Below are 23,921 nucleotides of genomic sequence, written 5' to 3' on the forward strand. Positions count from 1 at the left end.
CTTGGTTTATCGAGTCATTCCTGAGCAGGATGGTTCTTAGTCTCCAAGTGTTTGAGTTTCTTCCAAATTTTTCCTTGTGGTTGAGTTCCAATTTCAGAGCGTTGTGGTCTGAGAATATGCAGGGGATAATTTCAATCTTTTGGTATCGGCTGAGACCTGTTTTGTGTCCCAGAACATGGTCTATTCTTGAAAATGTTCCATGGGCATTAGAATAGAATGAGTATTCTTTGGTTCTGGGGTGCAGTGTTCTATATATATCTAAGAGGTCCAACTCGTCGAGTATGGCATTCAAAGCCTTTGATTCTTTGCTTAGTTTTTGCCAGGGTGTTCTGTCTATTTCTGAGAGTGGAGTGTTGAGGTCCCCTACTATTAATGTATTTTTATCTATATGTCTCTTTATTCTGGTTAAGAGTTGGCTTGTGTATCTTGCTGCTCCCCTGTTGGGGGCATATATATTTATAATTGTCATATCCACTTGTTGAATACTTCCTTTAAGAATAATATAGTGCCCTTCTGCATCTCTAACTATAGTCTGTAGTTTAAAATCCAATTTATCTGATATGAGAATTGCTACCCCAGCTTTCTTTTGAGGTCCATTTGCGTGAAAGATGGTACTCCATCCCCTTACTCTCAGTCTGAATGCATCTTTGGGTTCGAAATGAGTCTCTTGTAGACAGCAAATGGATGGGTCATTTCTTTTTATCCAATCTGCAACCCTGTGGCGTTTGAAACCAGAATTTAAACCATTAATGTTCAGGCTGAGTACTGAGAGATATGCTTTTAATTCTGCCATGTTGTCAGTAAAGTCTTTGTTTGTATTGGCTGTGACTTTCTGTTTTGTATCACTCTTGGGGCCTTTTTACTTTTATAGAGCCCCCCTTAATATCTCCTGTAGGGCTGGTTTCGTGGTTACGAAATTGGCTAGTGACTGTCGATTCTGAAATGTCTTTATTTCTCCATCAATTCTGAATGACAGCCTTGCTGGATAAAGGATCCTTGGCTGCATGTTTTTCTCTGAAAGAGCTTTAAAAATGCTCCCCCAACCCTTTCTCTCATTCCAGGTCTGTGTAGACAGGTCTGATGTAATTCTGATGCCTTTGCCTTGGTACGTGAGAAATTTCTTTGCCCTGGCCGCTTTCAATACTGTTTCCTTGGATCTCATATTTGCGAATTGCACTATGACGTGACGTGGTGTAGGTCTGTCATGGTTGAGCTTGGGAGGGGTCCTCTCTGCCTCTTGGACACGAATTTTTGTTTCCCTTGCTAGATTAGGGAAGTTTTCAGCTACAATTTGTTCAAATATCTCTTCTAGACCTCTGTTTTTCTCCACCCCCTCGGGGATGCCAATGATTCTAACATTGGATCGTTTCGTTGAGTCAGTAATCTCCCGTAGCCAACATTCATGGGCGTGGATTTTTTTAAGACCATCTTCTATTTTTATTTTTTCCTCTATTAACCCATCCTCCAATTCACTAACCCTTTCCTCCGCTTCCGTGACCCTGGCCGTCAGAGCCTCTAGTTTTGCCTGCATTTGGCTCATAGAATTTTTAATTTCTGTCAAATTCGCTCTCATTTCCGCCCTTAGGGATTGTATATTCTCAGTAATATTTTCCTGAATACTTTTTTCAAGTCTACTCATTATCTTGACCATTGTTACTCTGAATTCCATTTCTGATAATTTGGTTACATCCATATCCGTTACTTCTGTGGCAGAGGCCACTGATTCACTGTCTTTTCTTTGCTGGGGGGGGCTTCTCCTTCTTGTCATTCTGATGAAGAGAGGTTGCGGGCTTTCCAGAGCCCAAAATTATTGACTGGGTCCCAGGCCGTGCCCCTTGTTTTATAGGGATCTTAGAGATGTGGGCTTCTTCTTTAAAGATTTTATTTATTTACTTATCTGAGAGAGGGAGACAGACAGTCAGCAAGAACGAAACAGAAGCAGGGGAGTGAGAGAGGAAGAAGCAGGCTCCCAGCGGAGGAGCCCGATGAGGGACTCCTTTCCGGAACGCCGGGATCACGCCCTAAGCCGAAGACAGGCGCTCAATGACGGCGCCACCCAGGCGCCTCCGGTTGTGGGCTTCTTGATTTTTCAGCCTGCCTTCTGTGTTCTGGGGGAGGGGCCTGCCGCGCCAATACTCAGGCAACCCTGTTTGGGTAGTGTCTCCGTGTCCCCTGCGAGGGAGGATGGGGATGGGCACTCTCTGAGCCGGTATTTCCAGGCTTTTGTTCTCTGGCGGCTTTCCCTGGCGGCCGGCTATGCCTCTTCTGAGGGTCAGAGCAGCAGAGGCTGCATTGTCGCAGAACAGAGGGATTGCGGCCCGTTCTCCACTGATGTTCTGGCCACTTTAACTCTGTTACTGTTGGTGCTGCTCAACCCTGCGGCCGTCCCGGGATGTGCGCACCAACTCGGCGACCCTGCCCTCACTTCCAGGGCCGGCGCGTCTCTGTCCTTTGTGTTTCTAATGCCGCCAGCCACCGGCCGCCCCGTCTCTGTCCTTTGTGTTTCTAATGCCGCCAGCCACCGGCCGCCCCGCGCGCTCCCGGGTCTCCCGGTCTCAGTCTATGCCCGGTGAGCACACCTCGATTCCGGAGTTTCGTGAGAAGCCTGGTGGCGCGCGCACCCGGTTCAGGGTCTCAGTCTGCTGTTTCGCGGGTGCCGACCGCGAGTCCGCCCGCTCCCCCGTGCAGGTGGCCCGCCAGCCGCCAGCCGCCCCGCGCGCGCTCCGGGAGTTCCCGGTCTCAGTCTGGATCCTGTGAGCACACCGGGATTCCGGTGTTCCGGGAGATGCCTGGTGGCGCGCGCGTTCACGGCTCACCGGTCTCAGTCCGCTCTCTCGCGGGTGCCCTCTGTGTGTCCGCCCGCTCCCCCGTGCAGGTGGCTGCCGCTTCCCGGCGCCCAAACGCGGCGGCTCCCTCCCCCTTCCGTTTATCTTCCGATATCCGTGCACGGTTTACAGCTCCCCTCTTGGTACCTCAATACTCAGCGCTGGAGATGTTCATTTGTAGAGATCCAGATGCATCATCCTGCGTCTCAGGCTGATTCCGTGGTTATATAGGCTGGTCTGGTACCTATCCAGCTCGACTCAGGGGACCGGCTGAAAAAGGGGTCCCCTATTCCTCCGCCATCTTAACTCCTCCCCTACTTAAAAATTTTTTAAAAGCTGTTGTTTTTTTTTTTAAACTGAAAACTTTTACATTCCTCCTGGAAATAGAATTATTTTAAAGATGAGAAACAGATTGTGCTCATTTCGCTTTTGTTTTGTCTGGGATATTTCTAGCCTCCCCTGCACATAGAAAAATCATTGTTAGTTTCACACAATTTAACTTTATAGCAAGATTCTGTTGCAAGACACTTGGAATCAGTCCCAGATAAACACTCTCTCCACATAGCTGCAGAGAGAACTGCTATCACCACAAAAGAAAAGTCCGGGAGGGTGGTTTGTGCACTGGAAGGATTTTCAGAGCAGCAGTTAGGCTTTTAAGTAGCTCATCAGTCGGTTTGCTTCCTTCAGAATCCATCCACCCAGTCCCACTGGCACTCTGTCACCATCGAGACAGGAGTATTAATCATTAAAAAAAAAAAGAATTAAAGCACTGACCTTTTCCATCTTCCTCCTTCCCTTCCTTCCTCCCTTCCTTCCTTGTTGGTTAAAGAAACGACGTCCCAGGCTTGTAATCTTAAGATGCCCAAGAAACAAGTCCTCAGTATGTCAGCCCAAGTTCACCTTCAGGCAGCCAGTTTATTAGTGAAAATTCCCAATTTAGTATAAGTATGAACTCACTTTAAAAACCTTTTTCACTTTTCACAAATAACTTAATAAATACGAGCACTGGCTGATGACAACCTGAAGAAATTGAAGGGCTAGTGTCCTTCACCTCTTAAGGGTTTAATTTGCTTGCAGAGAGAAGCATAGATGGGTAGCAAGGTGTCACACCGGCATCTCGAAGTTAACATTTCCAGAAGCTAATTACCAGTTTCCCCTTCATACTTTATTCTCCTATCAGTCTTCCCTGAAAATGCTGCCACCATCCATTCATTTTTTTCAAGTCAGAAATCTGGGACTTGTCCTGGATTCCTATCACTTACTTCTAATCTATCAGAAAGTTCTACCAGTTCCACGTCTAAAATATATGTGATTTTTGTCTCTCTCTCCATTTCCAGGGCCACTGCCCCAGGCCAAAGTACCACCATTTCTTGCCTGAATTATTGACATGGCCTCTGGTCTCCTGCCTGCACTTTGTTTCTCTTCATACTTCTTTAGTTCTCTCTTCTCTTCTGTTACCCCTGGAAAGCTTCCTCTTGATTTTAAAATAGAACCCAAACTTTGTGCTCCATATGACCCAGCCACCTCCTCTCCCCAGTGTCCAGCTGAGAAGCTGGTCACACTGGCCTTTTCTCAAGTCCTAAAGCACACCAGTTTCATTCCTGCCTCAAGATCTTTGTATTTCCTGCCTTTATGCCTAGAATGCTGCCGCTTACCCCCACCTCCCACCTCTTCATAAAACCAGTCATTCTTCAGATCCTAGCCTAATGTCCCCCACTTGCAGAAGCCTTCCTTGGTCACCTGTGTAGGTAGAAATCTTGTTATTTTCCATTATGATACCTATATACTCCCCTTTCTTGCAGTCTCAAAATTTTTTCTGCATTTCCTTTTGTCTCATTTATTTGCTTACTAGTTGACTGTCTTTCCCGATCACAGGGATGTCAGCGTCATGGGGGCCAGAGCCCTGTGTTGTCTTAGTACTCTTCCTTCACCAGGACCCAGCCTGGGGCCCACCACCCAGCAGGTGCTGAGTACTTACTGAGTGAGCGACAGTGCCTGCCATCTCTAAAGAACTGGTTGAACTTGGTTTGGTAAACATTTTGAGATTTAATACCAAAATTTTCGAGTGTACTTCACATAGGTATTATATTCTTTGTGTTTCCACTTAGAGAAGAAACACCACAAAATGAAATCCCCTAAGTACTTCTCCAAGTCTGGTTATGTGGCTAATTTTATCTTCCTGGAAATTTTCCGTTCCTATTTATGGATAAAATTTGTTTTAGTCCTCAACTACTACTTTAAAGACAAATCAGAATCAAGGATTCTGAATCAAGGATCTTTTAGGAAATTGCTTTCCTCATGGCCACACCATCATTTGGTAGCCGCCCTTACACAGGTGTTCACCGACAAGGTACTCCCTTTATAGCAGGATGAACAATTGAGATTGGTGGGTAGTTACTGTCCCAGCTTGTGGAGAGGAGGGTTGCCCCAGGCAGAGAGAGAGCTTCAGTTGGTATTGCAAAGAAAGCCTTTTATCATTCCATCTGTTTGGCCCCTAAGAGCAGGGTTTTTTGTAGAGCATGAACTGAATAGATCTGTGGCAATGCTGAGGCAATTACATGTTTTTCAGCAAATAAGGGCCATAATAACTTTCAGTAATTCCCAAAGTATTGGGGGGGGGGAGGAGTTGAGGCTCCATTCTTGAAGGAGAAAACTGTATTTAGAAAAGGAAAAAAAATATGCAACCTAACCAGATTGTGGGGTATAGTGTTTTTCACTCTCATTTGAGATTGTGTAGTTAACTGACTTAAGGTTGTTGGCATTGGCTGGCTAATTATGAATTAACATTATGCTCACCAGTGTGTGTCCAGCATCTCAATCACTGTGGCTCCTTGAGGTAGGAGTCAGCTCCAGTTCACTGTAAGAAATCTGGGCTTTAAGAAGATGAAGGGTCTTGTTCAAGGTCATTCATTAAGCGGAAGAGCTGGGATTTGAACCTAAGTTTGTTTCGCTTTATTTATTTTATTTATTTATTTTTTAAAGATTTTATTTATTTATTTGACAGACAGCCAGCGAGGGAGGGAACACAAGCAGGGGGAGTGGGAGAGGAAGAAGCAGGCTCTCAGCAGAGGAGCCTGATGTGGGGCTTGATCCCAGGACTCAGGGATCAAGCCCTGAGCCGAAGGCAGATGCTTAACGACTAAGCCACCCAGGTACCGCTGTTTGGCTTTAAAAGAAAGAGGGAAAGAAAAGCCAGACTCAATTAAAATAACCATTGAAAAATTTTCCCAAGCTCTTTAAATGTGCTGTCTGCATATTTTGTTCATTTAGCCAAAGGCTTTTTGAGTTTGTTGGACTCAAGCATCTGAGTCTAAAGTTATTTTTACATACGGGTTATATGCATATGCATAGATAAATGTGTAGTTTTTTGCATATGTTAAATTATTTCCCACTTCTATCAGGTATATATTTAACTTCGTTCTATCTATATACAAGGACATAACTTACATAAAAGCAGGGTGGGGTAGTCCGTATGTCCCAGTTTCACTCCTGAACCACAGTCAAAGAAATACAGTCCAACAATCAGACGTAAAATTATTCTTATTTTCACTTGTGTGTCTTGAAGTTCATTAAGAGACAACCAGTTTGTAACTGGGAGCGGCTCTTGGGAAGTCTCTTGGCCTCTCTGCTCGTTCCACAGAGGCTCCTTTCTGTCTCAGCCCCCACAATACTCATCCCAGACTTTGCTTTGCTCTTCTCCACCCTCTCTCGTAACTCTTTATTATGTAGAATGCTTCAACCCCTCACCTACAGTCTGGTTTCTCTGTTAGAAAGGAGCTGACCCAGCACACAAGGAGACTGTGGAAAGTCAGACATTAGCCATTTCTTATAAGAGTTACAAGTTAGTACTTTTAGTCCTTGTTATAAGTACCATTTTATTTGCACATGTTTTATGGGTACAATACTTGGCTTTCTTGTATGTCAATATATCATTTGTGATGCCTTTTTTAGGCATTAAATAATTATATAGTACTTTGTGCCAGGTACTGTTCCAAGTACTTTATATATATTAACTGATTTAATGTCCACAACAGCCTGTGGGTAGCTACTATATTTCTCCCTATTTCACAGATGAAGAATGAGTCACACAGAAGATAAGTAACTCCTACAAGGTCCCACAACTAATAAGGAGTAAAATCAAACAAGATTGAACTCAGGCAGTCTGGCCTCAGAGTTAATGCTTTAAGACAATTGCTGAACTACCTCTCATGAGAAATAATGAAGTTTTTTACTTAATTATTAATACTTTTCAACTTTTATTTTCAAAAGTAATGTGGAGGTTGATAGATAATAAGATAATGTCTGCATGTTCTGCCTGTTCTGAATGTTTTCCCTGCTCTGAATGGTCAGTGGGATAGCGACCATTGACCAGGCTTGGCACTCTTTCTGGTGTGTGAAGATCTTTGAGGTAATGGGATTTGGAAGACAGCATTTATCTTTCCTACTCACTCAGCACTCCCTTTGCGTAAACGGGTGGGCAGTTGCTGTTTCTAACACAGGATAAGCATGCACTGAATTCACAAAACACGAAGCCACAAACAAGAAAACATAGAAGTGGAAGAACGAGCTTGGGCAAGTGAGTGTGGGAGTGGAAACAGTCCATCTTTTGTTCACCTCTTTTCTGTGCATGAGGTGCAGCCCAGGGCTTCCTCGAAGTTCCCTAATGCCTTTGTCTTCCTTGTGGTGGGTCACCTTCCCATCAGCGAGGATCAGGATTAGCTTATTCCTAGACTGTGAACGTGCACACCTGTTTGCTGCTGGCCCCTCACTGGACTTGCTCGAGAGACCATGGATGAATGGTAGATAACCTGGAAGCGTCCTGAGGAAGTGTGGCCTCCAGAGCCCAAGGAAGATAACCCTTGTTGAGTATGCCACTCTGTATCTGAGCCTGGCTTTCGCTTCTGAATCTTCCGCGGTGCTCCCTGTGGCCTCTGCCGATCAGACAGGGCATAGAGCAACACCAGCATACCACCTCTGACTAGACCCCGAGGACTAGGTGTGGATGTGACAGAGAAATCAAAATGGAGACCCACCAGCAAGAGTGCTCAGATGCCACCTGGGCCAGACCTGTATGGAACAGATGAGAAATCAAGGCAAAAGTTCACCTTCTTCCTTCATACAGAACTGGAATTTAACAGGCTCCCTGCCTCCGAATCCAGTGCCCTTGTCTACCTGCCTCTGTGCTACATGTCTGAATTCAGCTCCCCAGGTTTCTCTGAGTCTAAAAGTTTTCCAGCTTGAGAGAGTGTTTTTGCTGAGGCTTCAAAAGTTGTCCCACCTTCCACACTGAAGCTGAGATGCGGCCAGGCTGGGCCATGACAGATAAATACGAAGCTTGTTCAGCCTTCTTGTGCCCGTGAGACACACCCAGACCCTCTCCTTGTCATAGAGCCCTGGGGAGCCAGTTGTCCTGGGGGATGCTGGGGGATGCAGGAGCCATACAGGGGCCCTTAGGGTGTCCTGGTTAATGGTGCAGGCTCTGAAGTGGACGAAACCCAGCCTCATGACTTACTCACTGAGCGATTCTGGGCAAATGATTTTTCTCTCTCTGCCTGAGTGTCCACGTCTGTAAAATAGCTATATCTCCTAGGGTTGTTGTGATGATTAAATGGGATGATGCACTTAAAGCACTTAGCACAGCGCCTGGCAGGTACTAATAGTGGCTATGGAGCCATGTCACAGAAAATGGCAGGATGAGGGGCTCCAGGAATTGGTCCCTTCACCGCAGCAACCATTAAGCTGGCAAAGACTGTCAGAACTTTCTCAGCACTCTAGGATCTAATAAAAACCTTCCAGATACTAGAGGAATGCTTAATGAGGAAAGAGGCCACTAAATTTTGACATTTAAGGAAATCAGGTCGCTGACTGACCGCTGAGATATCAGGAAAGAGCTGTCAGTGACCCGCACTCAACAAGGAATGTGGTCTGCATAGAATAGTTGGGAAAAGTCCCTAAACAAATGGACAGCGGCCCTCAACAAGCAGCAACCTGCCCGGGAGGGGAGGCAGAGCCTGATTTCCAGAGTCGCCACGTTTTAGCCTTCAACATGCCAGTGTTCAACAAATATTAAAGACCTACAAGTAGAAAAGTGTGACCTATTCACAGGAAAGAGAAAGATATTGACAGAAACTGTCCCAGAGGAAGGCTAGTTACTGGATATTGGCATCCTGAATTTAGCATAATTATTAAAACTTCGTTGCTTATTACCAGGGTGTTACTGGAAATCCCATACTTTCTGTTGGTTTTACATTGTATTATGAATACCATAAATATTTTGCCCATTTCTTAATGGAAATTACCATTAGGGGAAAAATGACTAGTTTGTACTTGAAGAGAAGTAAAATTGGGAAAATTTTACCTTTAGATCTGGCTTTGAAAGCATACACACTTCCACCATTCTATTAATTTGTTAATGCTCATATACACGAATAAAATTAGGCAGCATGTTGTACTTTAAGTTAGAGTAATCGCTCATTAAAGACTTTTATTTGAATTTAACACATTCACTATTCTTGTTCGAACTATAGCTTATTTGATATGACATAGGAAATAATGTCTTTGTACCATAATATTTCCCTATGGTTGTTTGCTCAGACATGGTACACTCCTTTTTTCTAGCCCTTCACATACTACTGGTATGGCCAGTGACATCAGGGCTATTCCTTTTTCCTTTCCTTTTTGGGTGACATGAGACACAGAAGCTCTGTGTAACCTGAGTGGGTTTGGTCAGAAATCTGAGGTCATCTTGAAAGTGAAGAAAGGTTTTTCCCACAGAGACTTAGGTGTGGAGGAATCACTTGGCAGTGAACAAAAGTTTACATTGGCTGTGGAATTGGCTGTCAGCATGTGAAACCGAGCCAGAATTCCGGGTTACACCCAGACCAGGTCTAAGTAGTTAACAAAAAACCTAATTTGTGTCATGGGAGATCCAGTTGAACATCTGTGTGCCCCAAGTCCACCAGTGAGCGGACTAGCTACCCTCCACCAAGTGACCACCAGGTCTCTGTTTTGGTCCAAAGCAGTGGCAGTAGAGTTGTACATTTGAGAATGTAAAGTCTTCATTCACACGCCTGTCAGAACACTGGCTTGGAACGGAATGTAGGAGGATGCAGTGGAGGCAGGGGCAATGGTTTTCCTAGCTTCCTTCTAGGAGAGGAGTTTGCTGGTGAGAAAGACTAGCAGAAGCTGAATGGCACTTGTGACGGGGCAGAGGAAGGTTCTATTGGCCAAGCTGGTTGTCCTTGGAATCGGGTGTGGGGTTGTCCTGGCCGTGGAGAAGTGTCCTGTCGTTGGGGTTGGGTGTGGGGTTGTTGTGGTTGTGGAGATGTGTTCTCTTGTAGAGATTGAGTGTGGAGTTGTCCTGGTTGTGGAGGTGTGTCCTGTTGTGGTTTGGTGTGGGTTTGTCCTGGTCGTGGAGATCTGGGAAGTGGTTGTATCTGGAAAACAAAACAAAACAAAAACAATGGCATCAGAACCTCTTTGGGGGGGGGGGCGCACAGGAGAAAGGAGGCCAATCTGATGGAATGCTAGAGCGAGAGTTCACAAGCAAACTTTGGTCAACACTTTTCAGTGGCCAGTATATGTAGAGGAGGAGGAATAGTAGGGAGTACAGAATGTCAAGGAAGAAAAAACAAGTAGGAAACATTCTCTACCCTTAAGGTCTACACAATTCTATGGCGGAAGGAGTTTATATAACTACTGAATTTGTTGTTGGGTGGGTCCTCTGTCCTCAAATGTGTTCACGTCCTTAATGTTATATTAGATCAGTCAGTGCAAATGTGATCCAGAATGGCACAACTATATTTTTTTCTTGCTAGTTGCAAAGGTTGCATGTAAAGCTTATAAGAACTAGATATCAGGGGCACCTGGGTGGGTCAGTTGGTTAAGCGTCTGCCTTTGGCTCAGGTCATGATCCCGGGGTCCTGGGATAGAGCCCAGCATTGGGCTCCCTGCTTCTCCCTCTCCCTCTGCCTGCCACTCCCCCTGCTTGTGTTCTCTCTCTGTCAAATGAACAGACACAAATCTTAAAAAAAAACCCAAAACCATAAAACTAGTATCATCCAGATCTGAGGATGGCTGCCTCCGCTCTAAAGCCAGTGCACAGAGGCCCTGTTCAAACCCTGGAACCTCTTTCTGTGGTTTCAGAGGCACTGCTCATTCTCCTGTGCAGGGATCTGATCACCCTTTGGTTCTCTGAGGTTGCCTTGCAGAGAAGCAGAGAGAACCAGGGCCTGCGGGTAGTCTGATCTGGAAAAACTGGAGCTTTGTAATGATGCCTCAGAGGGTCTGTGGATCAAAGGGGACTATATGGAAAAAGAAGAAAGGAGAAGTCCTGTGATTTGCTCAGGCTCAGGCACTCTCCCCTGGTGGGGGGGGGGGGGTGCCTTCCAGTTAGGAGGCACCGTTTTATCTCATTTAGTGTTTCCCCAGGGCAGATGTTTCTCCAGTATCCCACTGAGCCACAAGGTCTGAACACAACTCCTCCCTCTCTTTCTTTCTTTCTTTCTTTCTTTCTTTCTTTCTTTTTCTTTCTTTTCTTCCCTCTCTCTCTCTCTCTCTTTCTTTCTTTCTTTCTTTCTCCCTCCCCTCTCCCTCTCCTCCTCTCTCTCTCTCTCTCCCTCTCCCTCTCCCTCTCCCTTCCTCCCTTACCCCCTCCCTCTTTGTCTCTCTCTCTCTCTCTTTCTTTCTTTCCTGGTTTTATTAGCATGGAACTAACAAATCCTGATTAGAAACAAACATTTTTTCCTTCTTTCTTAACATTTACATGAGTGGTCATGTTGAAAATGCCCTTCAGAAGGAAAATAACACCTCAGTCTTTTCACAGAGGGAAACCATCAAGGAAGCCATGAAGGTATTCATGTAATAGTTTCCTTAGGCAGAGTCACTTTAAAATTTGTTGTTGAAAATAGATATCCCTTGTGACCACATTTGCAATGTACGGCCAGTAGGAAGATGGGCAGCGTACTACATTTATTTCAGTGTTGGGGGGCTCCCAGGGAAGACCTGTTATCTGAACATTGAGAAGAACAAAGGTTTCTTGTTTTGGTTGAACTTTGTATTTTAAAAACTTCATTAAGAATAAAAGATTGTCTTTATAGTTCTGATGTAAGTCTAAGAAAAGTGGAAAAAAGCAAAAGATGTGGACCATAAGTCCTAATTTCTCCATTTACTTTCTTTGTGGCTTCAGGTGAGTTACCTATCTTTCCTGAACCTCAGTTTTCCTGAATTTGTTTTATCTCCCTAGAAGGTGGTAAGAGAGAAGGAAGAGGACAGAGAAGGGAGGAGAAGGACGAGGAGCTTCAGGATGGTTGGAAGTTGGGGACAACAGCCTATGAAAGGTCAGTGGAAATCCTTGGTGGTGGTGGTGACCAGAGGCCACTCTAAGAACTAAGGAAACTATGAGTATTTCTATACTCTCAAGCCTTCTTTGTGCAAATCTCCCCCTCTTAAGCCCCTTGGTTAGAGTCTGCTATACCTAGGAAGGCTTTGTGTGAGTGGGAATTCTTTGTGGAAATTAAACAAAGAGCTGATTTTCCTATCCATCTATGTGGCATTGGACATAATGGCTCCCAAGGAAGCAGCAGTCGGGAGCCACAGATGGCTGTGAGAATTAAATGCCCCTGGGAGTTGGTGAAAGTCTTGGGAATGGCTTGTTTCCCACAGGGCGTAGGATAAGGGGTCAAACCGTCTTCTATAGGTCTCAGGTGTTGGGGAACTCAACTGACATCTGGATAACACGTGATTAGAAGACTCTTCTAGGGCACTCACCAAGTAATTTTCCAGGCTGACCGAGTCACTGCCAGATGTGTAAATAGGCCACAGAGGAACTTACCTTTTCTTTGTAGTTGCAGAGAAGAAAATGTAGCCACATTGTAGAAATTAATAGTGAAGGCTCTGTGGAGGGCAAATCAATTAGAGATAATGGTGAGGCCCTTAGCTGTGGGATTCACAAGTCTAGCTCCCTTTTCTGCCTTCCCAGAGGATCCTGACCTCAGCGTTCTCTCCAGCACAATCAGCAGATCATTACTGATCTGGTGTATGTGGTCTTGACTAAGATCCTCCATGGTCTTGCTCCAGTCAAGCTCTTGTCCATCCCCCACCCCACCAACTTCAGCATCCCGAACTCCCCACAGGCTGGAATGCACCTCTGGTCGTTGTTCAAGCCAGTCCTGGTCCCATCTGCCCAGATACTCAACAGTAAGCTCTCTAAAGTCATTTCTCCCCATTGTCATTCCCAGACAAAGCTCCACTGGAGAGACATGCCCCTCAACTGCATGGCCTTGCTGTGAGCCAATCCAGCCACAGGAGGGCCAGCTCCTTGAGGCAGGTTATATTGTCAGCAATGCCTGATACGTAGTAGGTGCTTAATATTCGAGAAATGATCTGTACAGCTTGGTGTGTGTTTCTTCTATCAGTGGTCCCGTTATTATCCCAGTCTCCTGTTCATACATTCAACAGTTAACTAATGAGCATGCACCACGTGCCAGTCACTGTGCTTGGTGCTGAGGGACAGTGGTGAACAAGACAGGCATGGGTCTTACCCTTGTGGCACTTTACAGTCTCTTCAGAGAGACAGACTTGAAACAAAACAATCAATAAACAAGTTAAATAATTGATTGCGGTTGTGACATTTGTTGTGATAAAGCAGTGGAAGTTACAAGAGTGAAAACATGGAGCTGGAACTTGACCTGGGGGTTTAGGGAAGGCTTTCTTGAGGAGTTGATATTCAGCCTCCACAATTATTTCTGTAGAAGCCTTGCCTCCCCAAAACTCATTGTGGAGCCCTGTGGGCAGGGGCCTCTTCACATCCAATTGTGCCTCACCCAGCTGCTCTCCATACCCCCATGATATGCGCTGCTCCCGTCCTCTTGTCAGGCATGGGTACCAAGGCCAAACAAGCAGAGAGGCCAGTGCAGGTTATGAGGGGTCTGGAGACCACACTGTTGGTGGGAATGTGCCATTTCTGTGGCAGGTTGTTACTGTTGGGCCTTTTATCTGTTGTTGCATGGAGCATGGAGGCTTTAATGAGGTGAGGGGAAAACAAAGTTGTTGCCCTGATTAGCTTTGGCTGACTTCTAAGAGACTGCTGTCATCGGGAGGCTGAAATGCAGCAGCTCCCTTGGATTTCCACTCTTGGAGGTCACTGGGCAAAATCACCTCTCCAGAGCAGCTATGTCTGACGAGGCCCCAGGCATGGTAGCAGAAGGCGGGATGGCTTGATAGTATCATCACCACTAGTGTCCACAGAGACTTGGTAGCTGTTTACCACCAAGGGGGCACCACTACGGGCCATGGGCTGATGATGGTCAGACCTGCCCTTTCATCACAAAGTGGCCATGTGAAAGTGTGAGGGCCTTTCAACATGGGCTCCCAGAGTAACCTGGATAACATTACTAGCTGAGAGGAAGGTCTTTTTGTTAAAGCATAATGGAAGCCCTCAGGTGGCCTCACCTCACAACCTGAGTGTGTCCATTTTGTGTGACATTAGGAAGCCAGTTTTATGACACAATCATCACACTTGGCGTTTCCAAAATGAATGTGTGTTTTAAAAAACGATTCTGTGGAATTTGAAGCAAACAGCTGACAAAGATTCTTTGCTTAAACAAACTTTAGTCAGGCTCCAGAACCTTCTCCTAGGCCTATCTATGCACTTCCTTGTAAAATCCGGTTTTAGCAAGAACCCTGCTAAGTCAGTTGAGCAAGTACCTCCCACCCTTTACCGCTAATACCTCATTCTTCCTCCTCTACCACCCCCAGGGAATAAGTGATGGCCCTGGCCTGCCTTCTGCAAGAATGCTGTTAGGTCAGTTTAGGCAGAGTCCCCCTCACAGGCCTTATTGTTTCCTCTCAGTGACCCCCCCACCCTGCTTCTTGGCTATAAATTCCTACTTGCGTATGATGATGTATTCAGAATTGAGCCAGGTTCTATCCTGAGGTCTCTTTTCTCCTGTTGCAAAAGTCCCAGATAAATTGTTTTCATTTGTTTGTTTGCTTGTTTGGCTTTAACAACTGTCCAGCTGTGGTTTTAACACCAGAGCTTTCTGTCTCTGTTGAGCCTGCCTGGGGGTGGGAGGGTGGGTGGGAGGAGTGTGTGTGCATGTGCGGGAACTCCAGTAGGTAAAAGGATAGAGAGTAGTGAGGCAGAGAGGAGTGCAGCTACTAAATTCTCTACATCGTGTCTGGGGTGCATTTTGAGTTGCCCAAGGTCAGCGTGAAACTGTGTAAATCCTGTCTGCAATTGTAAAAGCCCAAAGCAAATCACAGAGAGATAGGTTCTTACTGTAGCGCGACTGTGGTTATGTTTGTCGAGTTAGGAGATACCCAGTTTGCTATGAAGAGCTGGTCACTCGGATTATCCAGGTGGTACAGGGCACTGTTGTTGCAAAGCTCGTCTACTTTCTCCCAGAGGCCTAGTGAGTTGTTGTTTGCGTCCACTGCTCGCAGGACCACAGAGCTGATACTGGGATTCACAGGAACCAATACTAGGAGGAAAGGGTAAGGAACCAATCAGCCATCTGTGCAGTCAGACAGGGGATGGGGGTCATGAAATCAAACTTTAGCAGGAAAAAAGGAAGTTACAAATAGCGTTGTACATATAGTATGATCCCATTTTAAATGAAGTTGCAGACGAAAGTCTGGAAGGAAATACAAGATATTAACTATGGTGATTTCTTGCTAGTGGGATTATTGATTATTTTTATTTTCTTCCTCGTGCATTTTTGCTTTCCAAATTTTCTCCAGTAAAAGGCAAACAGAAGAAGACCTGTGCTCTGACCCTGGTTTTGCTGTAGAACAGAGGTGAGATCCTCGCTGGCTCTTAACCTCTGGAGCCAGCTTCCTGTCCACCAGACAGAGGGGATAACCTGTTCTGCCCTTCTCTCAGGGAGAGGACGGGTAGGGAGAGGTGTGGTTGATACCTGGGAAAGAGTCAAGTGGGCCCCTTGGGCAGTGTGTCGTGACGTCAGGCACCCTTAGTGCCACGTCAAAGCAGAGCCCATTTCTTGGTCCCAGAATCACTGATACTCTCAGTCTCTGTTGTTGAGCGTGAGGGAAGGGGTGGGGTCTCTGAGCCCTAGTACCTGTCCAATAACCCCAGGATTTCCTGGCCTTCCCCAGTCAGGTAAGTCTTCCCTGTTGACCTAGCCTAGGGTATACTCATAGGGACCCCACTGACACTTGCGAATTCTAGCATTCTGATGTGTAACAGAGCAAACTTTAAGAGAACATTTTAGACTGTCCATTTCCTCCCTTAGAAGATCCCTTCTGTAAGAATTTCTCAATGCTAAAGTGTTATTCTCCAGGGCCCTGTCAGCCACCCCGTATCCTTTCAAAGACTTCTCCGTACAAAGTAAAGAAAATCAAGCATGTAGCAGAATAGGATCAGACAGTCCTAGATAAGAATTCTAGCTCTCACATTCAGGAGCAAGTTATTTCATCTCTCATCCTCGGTTTCTTTATTGTCCATCACTCACTGCACAAATATTTATCGAATGCCCACTCTACACCAGGTCTGGTCCTAGGTCTGGGGATGATGACATATCCCTCCTGATATGGAGATCATGATACCTTATCTACAGGGTTCCTGGGAAAAGCACAGAGAAGAGTGTAAGGCTTTTAACACATGATAGGTGTTGGATGAATTGCGATTGTTATTTATTTATTTTTTTTAGCACAAAACGTTTCTGTTCTGTTTGTTTTTGCCAATCAGGGTGAGCTGAGCCAAACCCCACCAGCCTGACTTGCCCACTGAGAACCTGACAGTTCTAGATGTGTGCACGATGGTGAGGTGGATGGTGCTCAGCGATGGTATCCTGGGATAGCACCAAGTCTGTCAGTTCTCCCATGGGCAGTCTCTTGTCTCTGCCATTTCTTCTGTTCTCCCTCTGTCACACTGGCTTCCAGCCTCCTTCCTTCCCTCCTAGGCATCTGTCACCTGGACTTCGGGCCTCCACCTTCTCTCTTCAGGCTGCAGCCAGATCAGATTCCGTATACAACTCTTCCATGAGGACAAAGTACTCTGCAAAACCTTCCAAGTGCCCATCTTTCTAGAGGATCTAAACATTTCTGCTTTTACGTTTTCACTTCTGTTGATTACAGTACCCAACACATGGCTTTTATGACCCTCCTAACCTGGCTCACTGCGCTTTTTGCACTCCTGCTCTAGGGGCAGCAAACCCTCCTCTGGTTCTGCAGACACATCTGGCCCACTCCTGCCCTGGCCTTCGTTCATGTCTGGAACCCTGCCTTTGCATCACACATTCCATCCCTGCTTATTCTCCAGGACCCTGCCTATGTTCCATCTCTGGGACAGTTCAGTCCTCTCTTCCCCTCATGAGTAAAACATTTACATTCGTTCCTGTAGAGTTGAGTACTTAATTACATTCTGGCTTGTTCTCTATACTGTGGTTTCATCCACGTCAGTATCTGGCCAGCCCAATGCTGGGGAACTGGAGGGCACTAAATAACTACTCACTGATTGATTTAAAAAGTTGTGCACCCTGGGGCGCCTGGGTGGCGCAGTCGTTTAGTGTCTGCCTTCGGCTCAGGGCGTGATCCCAGCATTTCTGGGATCGAGCCCCACATCAGGCTCCTCGGCTAGGAGCCTGCTTCTTCCTCTCCCACTCCCCCTGCTTGTGTTCTCTCTCTCGCTGGCTGTCTCTGTCAAATAAATAAATAAAATCTTTAATAACAAAATAAAAATAAAAATAAAAAAAATAAAAAGTTGTGCACCCAGTGCTGGACAGTGCCCTTAAAGATGAAGGTTCAGGGAAAAAGGCAAGCACTTTTTATCCCTCTTGCCCATGGAGACAGATACATACCCAGCACGATCTTAATATAAATGTCACTGCATCATGGGTTTTTTTCACTGATACCAAGACAGACCTAGAGAACCTCTTCTAAGATCCTGCCTGAACTGCACGTGTGCCGTGGGACATGCCAAGCCATTTATACATGACTTACCAATGTTGACACAAATCCTGAAATTTAAAAAATTTCAAAATCGAAGTAAGGAAAAGTGGTTGGCCTTAGTGGGTGTTTACCCATTCTCCCCAAAAGTCCTGAGTCCCAGTGCGGTCCTGCAATGACACTCTCATGAGGAAATCATGGAGCCAGTTGTGTAATCCTGGGTGTGGAGTCTGGCACTTCACATCTCTGTGAGCGTAGGATTTTGACTCTCAACTTAAATCATTCACATAGTGATTCGGTTTATCATGGAGCTTTTGCACATTTCTGTTCTGAGATGAAGTTGGGTAAAGTTTGGAGAAGTGCCTGGCAAGAAGTAGGCATTCAATGAACCGGAGTTCCTCTCCTCCTTCCCCTTTCTCTCTGCTCTACCCAACACCTCTGCAAATGTTTGATTTCCCCCTCACTCAACATATTCCCTTTCAAGGGGTCTTATGGATCGTCTCTTGACTGTTCATTCTCCTGTCTTGCTACGTTCAGAAGAACCCCAGTCTACATATCTCCACCCAGCATTTTCACTAGATAGATTTCTTTTTCTTCCATTTCAACTGCAAAATCCCTCACCGTATGATATGTTATCTTAGGTTCGGGGTCTGTGATCTCTTTTGTAGCAGTCCCTCTGGCCCCCCAGGTCCTTCCCCGTGTGCAAGGTCACACATATGCTTTCCTGTCCTCATCTTGAATTATAAGATTATCCTCCCTGGCTTGGGAGGACAAGATCCACTGCCTGAGGGAGTGGGATACAGTGATCTGAGTCACAGCTGACGTCCCTAGTGACAGTCCCCATGAAAAAAAGAGAAAAGGACAAGCTGGGACAAGCATGTGACGGCAGACCATTGTCATTCTCCTGCTGAATTCTGGAATCTGTGGTTTGTGGGTGTGGACATCACCCTGGTGCTCTCTGTAGAATTTAGTTAGAGTTTTAGGAGAGCAGAATGACATAGTAATGAGACAGCAGGCTCTGAAGCTGGACATCCTGGCTGAACAGAGCTGGACAAATCTTGGCTCTTACTTAGGTTCAAATATAACAATGCTACCCACTGTGGCCTTGGGTAAAACTTTAACTCCCTTATGCTGCAGTTCTCATCTGGAGGTAATAGCATTTACCCTTAGAACAGCACCCAGAACGTAGTAAGAAGTCCCAGCTCTCATTACTGTAAGCGAGGAGTGTAGAGTGCAGTGGTTAAGGACTGGGTGTCTGAAGCCAGACTGCTTGGGTTCATATCCCAGCTCCACCCTGTAAGTAGCTCTGTGATCTAAGCAAGTGACTAGCACCTCTACCTCTGTTTCCTCATCTATGAAATGGGAATGATCATGGTATGTTATCTGCTTAACATGTTATTGTGAGATCTAAGTGCATGAATACATGTAAACTACTATATTAAATGTTGTTGTTATGAAAGTAATCAGAAAGCACCTGTCTTTACTTATAGGTTTGGCTGATCCAAAATGGGATATTTGTAAGATGTTCCTAGGTACCTCAAAGAAAAACACTGGATTGGGAAGGAAAGACCAAGATTCGGGAGCCGGTTTTGCCCCTTACTAGCAGGGGAGCCCTGACCTGTCACCTAACTCTTCTCAGCTACAGCCTGTTCATAAACAAGGTGGGAGAGTAACACTTTCCCTGCCTAGCTCACTAGAGTTTCCACCCACACACTAAAGGCAGACAGTGCCTCCCGGTGTTGTGCAATATACTATCATCCATGGTGGCATTGTTTTATCAAATGGATGTGAACAGACCACACACTGTGATGCCCTTATTATCCCTGAAAACAATAAAAACGCCTACTTTATTTAAGTCGGAGAACTTGCTGCAGATGTGTTCTTGCTCTGGCTCAGTAAACCTGGGTGTCAGGACTTAATGACCCCCAGCTCAGGTTTGCACAGAAAACAGGGAGAAAACAGTCCCACCCAACCAACTCTCTCACACTTTCTGTTTCTGCCCCCACTTCCCATCTGGGTCAAAACACATGTTTTGTGTCATTGAGAGCAGGAGTGGAGGGGTGTGCTCTGAAATTAACTCCCCTCAGAAGACAAAGAACAACAAAGAGAATGGCTTCTCCTCACCTGTGTAATTTGTGTTGCTTTCATAGACCTCTGAATTGGCCATGATGCCTTGGCCAGTGGTGGTGACCTCATTGAAGAGCATGCAGTTGTCAATGTCATCTGTAGAGCTGGCAGAAGAACACAGCAGTCCGAAGCATAGAAACAGCCTGAGTGGCAGCAACATGGAGCTGAGGACTGCCATGATCTTAACCTGTTTGGAAACTGCTGGGCCCGGTAATGGGTAATACCTACAACTCAGCTGCTTATATTCTCCAGGGCTGGAGCTTCTGTGTGAGGTCATATATGCAAATCTCCTTCCCACTCCTCCCTAAAATGAACTGGTGTCTGGAATTCGGCCCGGTAGGGGTGGACTCCCAATAGGAGTGACTTGCTCAGTACTCGTCAGCATGACCCTTTACCAAGTCCAGTTTTGCTCAAGAAGGGGAAGGTACTGATCATGGTTCTATTTTGCATCTCATTCATCTCAACATCAGCTGTTTGAAGAAAACTGTTGAGAAAAGGCATGGTGCTGGCAAAGTAAAATTCAGAGTTGAGTAATCATCACGTACCTGGCCCATTTAGAAGCTCCACACCTCTCCCTGTAGGGAATTCAGGCATAAAAGCTCTCTTCTTGGAATGTTACATATCCTTTTCTAGTTCTTCTTTATTGAACGTGTCTCCAATCCCAGTTCCTTTTGTGGCTAGCATAAAACTAGGAAGACTGTGCTTTTGGATTTATATTTATTTTCTGGAAAGAAATAGCTTTGGTCCACCTTGCTCCTGACACATTCCTCCATAGCACTATAGCACAAGGAAACTACTAAAAAATCAGAAAATATGTTTTCTTATATCTCTTCTCTGATTTTTATGATTTACTCACTGGAGGAGTACTATGTGAGTAGAAAGGAAACAAAAAAAAAGTAGAATCGAATCAAGGTGATATTTATAAATGTTTCTTTAAGAGAAGTACTCACAGACTGGTAGAGCAAGGACCTCTGAAAAATCTTCTCCAGAGAAGCAGTGAGAACACTAGCAAAAACGGTCAAAATCAACTTTTTTGGAACTCTTGAAATTAACCAAAGGCTTGCAGAAATCTGAGGAGCATTTGTTTAAAAAGAATGGCTGGATCTCATTGAGCACAAAGAGCACTGTGGCATTTTAACTTGGCTTATTTACACCCCTCTCACCACACCTCTGTGCTAGCCTTAGAAACGAACCGCCTTAGACAACCCTCCCAGGTCCCCTCTGTCTTCGGGAGCTTTGTACTATCACTTTATTATCATGCAATAAACTTTGAAAAAAAAAAAAAAGAAATCAACAGCCTTGCTACTGTGGGAGCCATGCAGACGGGCAAACAAGTAGCCAATGGAAGGGAATAGAATGGGCTTGGAGCTCTCCAAAAAGCCTCATTTCCAGAGAATTGTCGCTATGTGACTTGTCTGGAAATTGCCTATAAATTTGAATTCTCAGGTTTTATAAGTTGACCACCAAGTGAACTGAGCAGAGACTTCAGTGGCCACACATGATAAAGAAAATAGACTTCACAAAATTAATTTATAAAAGTCACTAAACAGACAGCAGCAGCAGCAACAACAACAAACAATAACCAATGGAAAATACAACAGACCCTGGGAGGGAAGGGTATCATATATCCAGAATGACCACATTATATTTTTTAAGTGTCCAGTTTTCAAGAAAAGATTACAAGACATGCAAAGGAACAAGGAAGTATGGTCAGTACACAGGAAAATACCTCCCAACCAATAGAAACTGTCCTCAAGGAAGCCTAGATATTAGACTTAGTAGACAGAGATGTTATCTCAAGTGTTATAAATATAGTCAAAGAAGTAGAAGAAACCATGTCTAAAGAGTGAAAGGAAAGTGTGAGAATAATGTCTCACCCAATAATGAATATTAATAAGGAGATAAAAATGAATAAAAGAAACAAATAGAAATTCTGTGGAAAAGTACAATGACTGAAATGAAAATTTCAGTAGAAGGGCTTAACAATAGATTTTAACTAGCAAGAGAAAGTATTAGTAAACTTGAAGATATTCAACAAAAATACCAAATAAATTTAATGAAAGAAATGTAAGACTTATATTTTGAAAATTAAAACACGGGACCCAGAGTAGCCAAAATGGTCTTGAGAAAACAACAATAACAACAAATTTGGAAGACTCACACTGACTACAATTTCAGAACTTACTACTAAGCTGTAGTAATCAAGATAGCATCATACTGGCACAAGGATAGACATATATAGATCAATGGAATAGAGTTGAGAGTCCAGAAATAATCTCATATGTTTTTAATCAACTGATTTTTGACAGGGGTGCCAAGACAATTTGTTGGGGGAAAGAATAGCTTTTTCAACAAATGGTGCTGGAACACTGGATATCCCCATGCAGAAGAATGAAGTTGAACCCCTAACTCATACCATCTAGAAAATTAACTCAAGGTGGGTGCATTCAAATCAAGAAAGTGAAAAGACTACCCAAATAATGGGAGAAAATATTTGCAAATTGTCTGATAACGGCTAAATACCCAGGATATATAAAGAACACTTACACCTCAACAATAAAAAGACAAGTAACCTAATTTAAAAATGGGCAATAAGTACTTTCTCCAAAGAAGATATACAAAGGCCAAAGAGTACGTGAAAAGATGCTCAGCATTATTAGTTATTATGAAAATGCAAATAAAACCACAAAGAGATACCACTTCAAAGCCAGTAGAATGGCTAAATGACAGATAACAAGTGTTGGTAAGAATATGGAAAAATTGTAACCCTCATGCATTGCCGGTGGAAAGGTAACCAATTTGGAAAACAGTTTGGCAATTCTTCAAAAAATTAAACACAAAGTTACTATTATATGACCCAGCAACTCCATTCCTAGGTATATACTCAAGAAAACTGAAAACATTTGTCCACACAAAAACTTGTATGTGAATGTTTATAGGAGCATTATTCCTAAAGCCAAAAGGTGGAAACAACCCAAGTGTCCGTTAACTCTTGAGCGGATACCAAAATATGGTATATCCAACAATGGAATTCTATTCAGCTATAAAAAGGAATGAAGTACTGATAGATGCTACAACATAGATGAGTCTTGAAGACATTATGCTAAGTGGAAGAAGCCAGACACAGAAGACTACATAATGTATGAAAGCACTTATGTGAAATATCTGGAAGAGGCAAACTAATAGAGACCAAACGTTTTCCAGGGACCAGGGGGCAGGGGGAGGGCATAGCGGTGGGGCGGTTAGGGAGAATGAGAAGTGACTGCTAATTGGTTTAGGGTTTCTTTTTGGGGCGATGGAAGTGCTCTGGAATTAGATGGTTGTGACAGTTTCGTCATTGTGTGAATATACTAAAACCCACCAAAGTGAATTTTATGGTATGGGAGTACATCTCAGGAAAAATGTTTATTTATCTAATATTATGTGTAAGCAAGTTGGGGGTAGTAGAATGCCGCAAAACTTTAGTATTAGATCCTGTTTAGAAACCTGGCTTTGGGAGAGTTTTAACCTATCTGAACTTTAGTTTCCACTTCTGAAAATTGGGGCATTAATACCAATCTTACGTATTTTTATGTAAAATGAGAAACGTATGTTAACTATTTTGGGGGATGAGATGGGTGTGGCACACAGCAGATATATAACACATGCTGATTTGTTCCCTCCCTTCCAACTTTCCTTCCTTCTTTCATACCAGGTTAAGGCAGTGGGTCAGAAGAAAAGAAAATATATAGGAGTTCTGCTGTTGATATGGAGACAATAGTCTAAACCTCCCTGTGAATTGGGGACAGAAGATTGGGGCAGAGGGGAAAACTGATAAGCAGAATTGTTCCAGTCATTTACGGCATTGTGGCGCTCCACCCTAGAGAGGGCTGGTATGAAGTTGTTAACACTGCTTCTGGGAGGAGGGAGCTGTCTGTTGGGTACAGGTACAGCTATTGACAAAACAAAGTTGATCTTTGATTCCTTCCAGAAAGGACTTGAGTTTTCTTGAGAATAGGAGACTACAAGGAAACTAGTTAGAAAAAAAAATACATGTATTTGGACTTCCCACTGTTCCTTTAC

The 23,921-nt window shown here is 44.5% G+C and overlaps 1 protein-coding gene and 1 long non-coding RNA gene across 3 annotated transcripts in view; one reads left to right on the forward strand and one right to left on the reverse strand.

Annotated features, from left to right (window-relative positions):
* Positions 1-67: 67 nt before the first annotated feature.
* PLET1 (placenta expressed transcript 1) lies at positions 68-20,037 on the reverse strand. Of its 2 annotated transcripts, XM_057316974.1 has the most exons (4): positions 19,857-20,037; positions 15,106-15,307; positions 12,658-12,719; positions 68-10,261 (listed from the first exon to the last, which is right to left on the reverse strand). In XM_057316974.1, exons 1-4 carry the CDS (start codon positions 20,035-20,037, stop codon positions 9,972-9,974), a joined length of 735 nt encoding a protein of 244 aa, XP_057172957.1. In that variant the 3' UTR covers positions 68-9,971. The 2 variants fall into 2 exon arrangements, with proteins under 2 accessions (XP_057172957.1, XP_048073087.2); XM_048217130.2 differs by lacking the exon at positions 12,658-12,719 and having other exon boundaries at positions 9,843-10,261.
* The window catches only part of LOC113260058 (uncharacterized), a 119,665-nt gene continuing 107,819 nt past the window's right edge, over positions 12,076-23,921 (forward strand). Inside the window, exons 1-3 of the long non-coding RNA XR_008961013.1 lie at positions 12,076-12,163; positions 19,223-19,393; positions 19,883-23,785. This is a non-coding gene — a long non-coding RNA (uncharacterized LOC113260058). The remainder of the gene's footprint in view (positions 12,164-19,222; positions 19,394-19,882; positions 23,786-23,921) is intronic.

Source organism: Ursus arctos, unplaced genomic scaffold, assembly GCF_023065955.2.
Source record: "Ursus arctos isolate Adak ecotype North America unplaced genomic scaffold, UrsArc2.0 scaffold_22, whole genome shotgun sequence".
In the NCBI taxonomy this organism is placed as follows: Eukaryota; Metazoa; Chordata; class Mammalia; order Carnivora; family Ursidae; genus Ursus; species Ursus arctos.

What these genes read in the sequence shown, in the direction of transcription:
- PLET1 (XM_057316974.1), bottom strand. Translation starts at nt 20,037, where the DNA reads ATGGCAGTCCTCAGCTCCATGTTGCTGCCACTCAGGCTGTTTCTATGC. An exon ending in AAGCAACACAAATTACACAG is followed by an intron (nt 15,308 to 19,856) that starts GTGAGGAGAAGC and finishes CTTTCCTCCTAG; the next exon opens with TATTGGTTCCTGTGAATCCC. An exon ending in ATAACCACAGTCGCGCTACA is followed by an intron (nt 12,720 to 15,105) that starts GTAAGAACCTAT and finishes TGCCCTCCACAG; the next exon opens with AGCCTTCACTATTAATTTCT.